We start from the raw sequence: 8,188 nt of genomic DNA, 5'->3' as shown, positions 1-8,188 counted from the left end.
GACACGTATACGCCACTATGGAATACGAACGACGAAAAGTAACGCCAAAGGGATTACACGGCGACCGAGGTGGCGTACGGTTAACGTTAGGTTAGGGTATTGCGTTTTGTTTGAACTCAATTTTTACCATGCTGTACTCCTACACATGTTGGTAGCTCGTGGGTAGTAATCAGTTTCCCAGTCTGTAACACAGACTACTAATTACCATGACCTATTCATAGTGCTCAAATTTTTCATCAATGCTGTTGTACGGTTTATCTTGCTGAGTGCAAGGGCTGGTAATTTCTCCTCTCCTGGTATATTACGTGTTTATGTGCTAGTTAGTTCGGTCATATTTTACCATATTCTGTGCTATGATATAATATTGTATTTTATAATATATCTATAATGTCATTCTACTTTTTATCTCAATTATGTTATAAGATTGTATTTTATAATGTTTCTATAATGTTATTGTATACTTTTTTATCTCGATGTATTTTTTGAAACTTTATGCTAGCACATTGTATATCTTCCTGTGCTTTTTATTTGATGTACAGCGCATCGAAACTTCAGTCTTATGCGCTTTATAAATGAAATTTATGTTATGTTATGTTATGTTATGTTATATTGGTGTGCTTGCTTATTATATTGTATTTTTTTCCTCCTCCTTTCAAAATTAGTTGTTTGGTTTGTTAGTTGGGGAGTTGCTCAGATAATTGGTGGATGTTTATTTAAGTGCGGATAAGTTTACGCAGGGTTGATAGTTGATGAAATCTGATTCTGGTAATATAATCATGTAAAAAACAGAAGTTTGAAAAATATTGAGGGCGTTCTCCTCAGCAAATGTTGTAATATGGCTTTAATAGCTTAATAATCCAGTAATTGACCAGTAACAAGTCGCTCGTCTGAAGTGTGGATCTTGATGTGTGAATATGTCATGTTGTTAATCTGTTAACAGAGCAGACGGTTGTTTTCCCCCCACCATAAATGGTTTAAGGTGATAGCAAGATTCGTGAGCTATGAGAGAGGATGTGTACCTGCATTAGCTTGAAGGAACCGGATCGAATCACTTAAAACTCAAATCCTAACATTACGTGTTTGAATTCTTCCAAGTAAGGATAAGATAGCCAAGAGGGGAGCCTATAGGACAGGTACAATTCAAAGCTATTCATTATTTTGGATAAGAAAGCAATGAAGAGGTTTAAAGGTTTTGTAATGAAGTTGTAGTTTTCTATATTTCAGTAATATATAACGAGGAGGCCATTATGGTTTAAGTTATCGAAAACATTTTAAATTACATTATTCAGGTGTATGATACTATTATAGTGAAGTTCTAATTATTTTCTTCCTTTTTCGGTATTGGGACAGACACAGACATCGAGTAACATTGTTTGACCTGGCGTAACAAAAATTATCGTATTCAATCTAAAATTAGTATTGTTTTCAAAACCACATCCAAAATAATTGAGAGGAATAAGTGACACTCATGTCCATATGTTGTGTGAGTTTCGTAAGCTAAAGCCTACGGGAGAATGTATCTGTCTCACATTGAACTTGGTTACTATAGGGAGCGCACTGGGGGGAGGGGGCAGGGCCTTAGCTAATAATTGAATAAAAATTTGAAACAAATTCGAGAATCAGATTGGACTTTTCCATGGGAAACAGCCATATACAATAACCGTACCACCCACATAAGGATCTTTCACAAGTTGACGTACACAAATTACGACAACTAAATGTTTTACTTTTCATAAAAAATGCTGTTTTAATTAATATCATAATTGCAAACATGATAAATAATTATGATTGAACATGATCTTCACACCATTACACACATGTTCTCACCCCACCCCATCATCGCATCCCACACACACGCCCCACACCCCCCCCCCTTACACCAGGATTCTTGTGGGGTCCAGCATTATGTGTGTATATTCTTAAACACTTGAGAACGTTCCTGCAATCATTTTGGTTCTTACCCGTGTGATATGACACGATATCACACGGGTCAGCGAGTGTGCATTGACGCGATACGCGTACTCGCTATTTGAACCAATCGGATGCGCATAGCAACAACGGGACTGATCGATTTCAAGCCCTAGGTAATTCCTTGCAAAACGTAGGATTTAATTTGATTAAAATTTGTAATACTTATGATATTTTTATTTGAATTGAAGTGTTTAAGAATGAGAATAAAGGTATTGTTTTTAGCCGGTGTCGTGCATCTATCATCTCATATAACACGGGCGACATCATTATTTTTGGCGTAAAGCAACTCGGCTTCGCCTCGTTCTTTTACTTAAAATAATGATGTCGCCCGTGTTATATGAGACAATATATGCACTCCAGCGGCTAAAAACGATACATTTATTCTCTAAGGCAAGTGGTTCTTTATGGAGTATATTTCTTATCACACCATTCGTGTGGGGTACTAAAAACGTACCACCAATAGTTTGTGGGGAATGTGTTTTCACACAGACCCACTTTACCTTCCTCATTATGAGGTACCTCTTAAAATAGCATTTCTGCACGTTTCAGGCCTTATGGGTCCTATAAGCTATTTTTTCTTTATGGGATCCATAATTTATACCCCACAAAGAAGTTGTACCCCACAAGCTATTGCTGCAACTTACACAGTACCCCACAAGAATGCTGGCACAAATGCCCCCAACGCGCACATATAATACCTCAGTCACACACACCCTCTACACCCCACATCTCTACTTTTACACACACGCACACCTGCCCCCTAACATAATTATTCGACATCGCATCGCTTTACCACAAAAACTTGATGGGTTGAAGATTAAAAATATTTTCAAATGATTTTGTTTGACAAATCCTTAATGTACTCACGACTTTTAAGAGATTTGCGGAAAATGTCAGCACCACGTTTCATGGGTAGCCATGGCAACGTAGTGAATTAACCAGATCATTTGTGATCAGGCTGTCAGTGGAGCGGCGAAAGCCAAAGTTTTAAAGTTCTTATTTGATCGGAACGGATGGATTTGTCAAGCAAAAATGTTTGAAATATGTCTTTACCATATTTCATTTCTTTATCGGAAAGATATTATGTACTCACACCTCAAAAATGATCTTGACTCTTTCTCTCTTTAATTTTCAACCGGCCTTTTCTGTATTATTGCTTCTCTTTCCCTAGTTTGTATAAAATGTCTTAATTTTTCATTTGTACCCAGTGTAAAATAAAATAGCCAAAATAATAACAGTGATTTTCACGATAGCGGACAAACGTGTGTTGACATGAAAGCTACTATAAATAAGGTAAATTGTTCCAAAATATTTGATCCCAATATACACGATTATTCAGCATTGATTGGCGTAGAAGGGGGGGTCAGCTGGAATGAATTGGTAAGTACGGTTTAGATGCCAGCTGTGGAATTTTCCAGAGGTATCCTAACTGCCTTTATCAACCAATGCGGTTTGTGTGTTGCTTTTTCAGACGAACGAATTACAGATTAACCCTAGTAACCCTGAGTACTGCAAAACACTACAAACAACTTCACTGCGCGTGCGTGCGTGCATCCCACGGGATTTAATGACGCAATCGCCCTCACTAATATATGGGCCCAAATTTGCTGACACAGCCAGCTTAAGACCCGTGGCTAAGTGTCGGCGATCTAGTGCTTGGCATGCGAAAGGTCTCGGGTTCGAATTCCACCCATAGCAAAGAGCTTCTTTGTTTGTTTTCTATCTTTATTCATCCCTTCTTTCCCTTCCAGTTGCCAAGAAGCCCTTCGGGCGTTAGGGTTGACATAAACCACAATTTGCATTGTGCCAAACAATTAGGGCGAGTTTGCTGCATTGTGTGTTGAATTGAGCTGTTTCCCGTTGTTACTGTCGTGTTTGAGAATTCGCCATGTAAGGCACTTCTAAAGGTTAAATCGGACAGTTAACGGGTTTATACTGATCTGATATTCCTTTGTTAAGCTTTACTAACACGCACTCTAGTTAGTTTCGAGCAGTTGTTTGTATAAATGATTGCACATATAATTCAAACAATCAGCTTAGATTGATCTTTACTAACAATTATAGCAACATTGAATTAGTGTTAAAATTATTGTATTTTCATATGTCATATAATTATGTATTTCCACCTACTTCTTAATTCTTAAAATCTTTGCGATCCCGTTCCGAATTCCGGGATTTGTAGCCACATATAGAAGCGGATTAAGAGTAGAATTTCCCCACCATATATAATAGGTAATTGTAAGGAATTGATAACCCACTTCAACTTTAAAAGCAAAGTTAACAAACACATACACATAATATGGCGCCCAGCATGAAGCTGAAACCGCTACTATTAGCCCGAGAGTTATTGCTGTTCGTCGATGCTTTCTAATATCAGCAGTTCCTTCACGGCGTGTACGTTTAGGAACTGCGTTGCTGGATGGCCGCTGTTGCTGACTATTATTATTCTGCTGCTGCTGCTGGTTAGGTTTACTTTGTTGACTAAATACCACATGTTTTGGACTATTGACGCTATTTTGACCGGGGGGAACATTCAATTGTTGCTGATGATGATTATTATTAAATTCTGTTACTTCCTGTTGGTGATTTTGTTCTTGTTGTTTTTCTTGATTACGTAATAGTTGTAATTGGGATGTATGGCTCTGATGCGAGTTGTGGCTACTGCTTGTGTGTGGTTGCTCCTGACTAGGAGTATGCGAAGAAGAATGCGTCCCGGAATGTGTATCTTCTGCTGGTGCTACACGCGCAGTTCCTGGCGTAACGGATGCCCAATTACGCGGTAAACCCCGAGATCTTCTTTTAATGTCGGCATATAGTTTCACATTAAAATAAAACGTCAACACTACTGGAATAAAGAAGGTAACCATCCAGTCACAGATGATGTAAGGTAGAAAAGAAAACACTTTATTATCACACGTTACGGAGTAGTTGAATGATTTTCCATTAAAGATATCATAACCAACGAACATACAGAAATAACGTAGAAATGATATCGACCACGTGACCGATGCAAATTTGGTGAATGTTTTACGAGTTTGGTATTTGTCATATTCTAGTCCAGTTGTTACAAGAAGATAACGGTCGTAACTTATAAGCACAACAGCCCAAACTGATTCAAAACATACAGTAAAATCTATCAGCAGCCAGAATTTACAGCCAAACTCACCGAATGGCCAAACACCGGCTTGGCGGTAGAAGTAATTTATCGGTAAGGACACACAACCGACGAAGAAATCAGCTACTGCTAAATTCAAAATGTACAAATTAGACACTTTATTTCTTACTCGTCTATCGTGAATGAATACACCAATGACTAGTGCGTTTCCTATAGCGGTAAAAAGGCACATTGCCCAAAGTATTATAGAAATAAACACCTCTCTCCCGTTAATGGTTGACGCATTTGATATTTCAGGTTGGTTTGTTTGTGTATCTGTATATTCCTCCCATGATGTGATCATTGTTGTCATATTTGTCCATGAGGTCTCATACGTCCATGATATTGTTGTCATGTTTGTCCACGAGGTCCCATATGCCCATGTTGTCGTCATATTTAATTCCATTCAACAGACAAAGATTTCCACATCAAAACTTAGTTTTCATCTCACTGATCTGAAAATGAGCAAAGATAGATAACAAAATAAAGTTAAAAGTAATTAACAATTAACAATTAACATTGTCATATGGGTTCACAAAACGAAAATAAAAGATTACGAGTATATACAATTAGTATAATTGTATCATACAAGACGGTATAAAATAAGTGCACAAACTTGCCATTCAGTCCTGAAAGTAAAGTATACAATGTATCTTCAAATCGATGTTATGTACATTGGAAAAGAACATTGACTAAAAAGAACAACGGAATAATTGACATGTTTTCTGTGAGTAATTGCTTCAATGCAAAGGTAAAGGTAAATTTGCGTTAGAAAAGTTTACTTTTCTTTAACAAAACGTGTTTCAATCAAGTAATTGTTTCTCCTCTTGCCTGTATTTTCAGAAATGAGGACATGAAAAAGAAGTGTTAGAGAAGGTAGAGACGTGATGGGTTGTTACCGTAGTCGCTCGTATTGTGACAATTAACCAATGAGCTTCAGTGTACCATCCCACGCTATATACATTTTGTGCAATCATACTGATTGGTCACTTGAGCACTTCTATAAAACTTATAATATTTATAACGTTTTGATGCTTGTACACAAGTAGCTCTTGATCAGAGTCCTTTAGAAAATCCAGTAAAATAAACCCAATCAAATGACTAGTAAAAAAATGAATAGTAAAGACCAATCCCTGCCTGGTTAGACCATTCTATCACAAAGTAATACCACTCCTAGTACAGCTTATAGAAGCTTGCTGAAGACAAGGTACAATACCAGTCCTAGAAGCTACATAAATCACTAACACACTTGTCCTCAGAAGTTGGACCACTATTCCTTGGCCACCAACATCCCAGGGTCAAACTGCAGTATACTGTCTAAATGGTCTACCCCACCCCACCAACCGCGAAAGTCCACTGACCGAGGCGTAGCCGAAGCTACGGCTGGTCTTCAGATTATAGTGTCAGAGGGGATATGACATGGCTTTTTCTTTTTTCTTTCTATCAGATGAAAAGGTCGGTTTTGGAGCAAAGCTATACACAAGATGACGCAGGTTTCTACATCTAGGTCAGCAAATCAGTTATTTTAAAGAGGACTTGATTTTTATTGAGCTCAAAACCTTGAAGTTTTGACAAAATAAAATAGCAACGCATGACTGATTGATTTCTTATGATTATGTACCAGACAGTTGTAGATTTGTGAGAAAAACTTAGTCATGATACATTCTTCAATTTCTATTATAGGATGAAGGTCATTCACTACATAAACACTGATATCACACGACCCTTAATTCAACATAATATAGATGTACCCTCTACTTACTACAACTACAACTAAATCTTACATTCATTCATTTTATTAAATTTGTCAGTTTCAACTATAGAAAATTGACGTACAAGCCAATGCCTCATAACAGCATTCTACCCAGTGTTTAAGCACATGTGTCATTGTACCCCTTCATAAGATGCTGTCCTTATTATTTCCCAAGATATCTCAACTCCCTGATGAATCCCATTCAAATACACACAAATAGAGTTGCAGGCAATTGGTGTAAATTTGTTCCTGTCATAAAAAGACTGTTGTCAACCAATTTATTACATTGACAGATCTGACGTATTCCAAATATTTGTTAGTTCACCAAAAATTTCATGAGAACATTGAACGTTCAATTTGATCGATGACTTGAAGTAAATTTGACATGTAACATTAAATTCTTTCAAATTGGACTTTATTTTGTCCACTATATATTTCAAACTTCAAATAATTTTACTTTGTGTAGCAAATATGATTTTGAATTTCCAATTCATTATCCAAATAAATACAATGTTTTAGGACAGACTTGTTGCAGTCTAAAAAGTTTTTTTATTGAATTATCAGTATTGTAACATGGTAGACTTGGAACAAATCTTAATTAATTTTTATTCTAAGAAAAAACATAGATAGCATTAAAATGAGCAGAAATTTGCATAATTTTGGCTAAATTTGGATTAGTAATGATTAGTAATATTAAATCCTACAATTGTATCACAGATGGCAGATATCAAAAATTGTTGAAATGATTTTAATTAGCATTTTTATAGAGAAAAACTGGCATCATTTTCAGTGATGTGCGCCCTTATAATAATTTGCTGATGCGATATCTGGCGATTTGCACGATGGTCGAATTCAGCACCTTTGAAGAGCTAGCGTTTGAACTTGAAAATCACTGTACTGTGAAAGCCGAATAGATTTCATGATGGAATTTGAATGTCTGTGATACTAGTGATGTGAGTAATTATGATTGTGTGTGTGTGTGTGGGGGGGACATAGACCTGTATGTTCCGTAAGCTTATAGATTTCATGCACGTGAAAATGCAATGCTGTTGATAATGCACTTGTCAATAGAAACCCTGACCCTGTGATACTAGTGATGTGAGTAATTATGATTGTGTGTGTGTGCTGGGGGGTACATAGGCCTGTATATTCAGTATTTAAGCTTATAGATTTCATGCACGTTAAAATGCAAGGCTGTTGATAATGCACTTGTCAATTGAAACCCTGACCCTGTGATACTAGTGATGTGAGTAATTATGATTGTGGGGGGGGGGTGCATAGGCCCGTATGTTCAGTAGTTAAGCTTATAG

The 8,188-nt window shown here is 36.9% G+C and overlaps 1 protein-coding gene across 4 annotated transcripts in view; it reads right to left on the bottom strand.

Moving 5' to 3' along the window:
• Nucleotides 1-1,862: 1,862 nt before the first annotated feature.
• The window catches only part of LOC140157329 (histamine H4 receptor-like), a 173,303-nt gene continuing 166,977 nt past the window's right edge, over nucleotides 1,863-8,188 (bottom strand). For all 4 annotated transcript variants that reach the window (XM_072180477.1, XM_072180478.1, XM_072180476.1 and 1 more), the window contains exon 2: nucleotides 1,863-5,580. In XM_072180477.1, the coding sequence (XP_072036578.1) occupies nucleotides 4,098-5,531 (1,434 nt within the window). In that variant the 5' untranslated portion in view covers nucleotides 5,532-5,580 and the 3' untranslated portion in view covers nucleotides 1,863-4,097. The remainder of the gene's footprint in view (nucleotides 5,581-8,188) is intronic.

This window comes from Amphiura filiformis, chromosome 7 (genome assembly GCF_039555335.1).
Source record: "Amphiura filiformis chromosome 7, Afil_fr2py, whole genome shotgun sequence".
Classification (NCBI taxonomy): domain Eukaryota; kingdom Metazoa; phylum Echinodermata; class Ophiuroidea; order Amphilepidida; family Amphiuridae; genus Amphiura; species Amphiura filiformis.
This window is presented reverse-complemented; position numbering and strand designations above follow the sequence as displayed.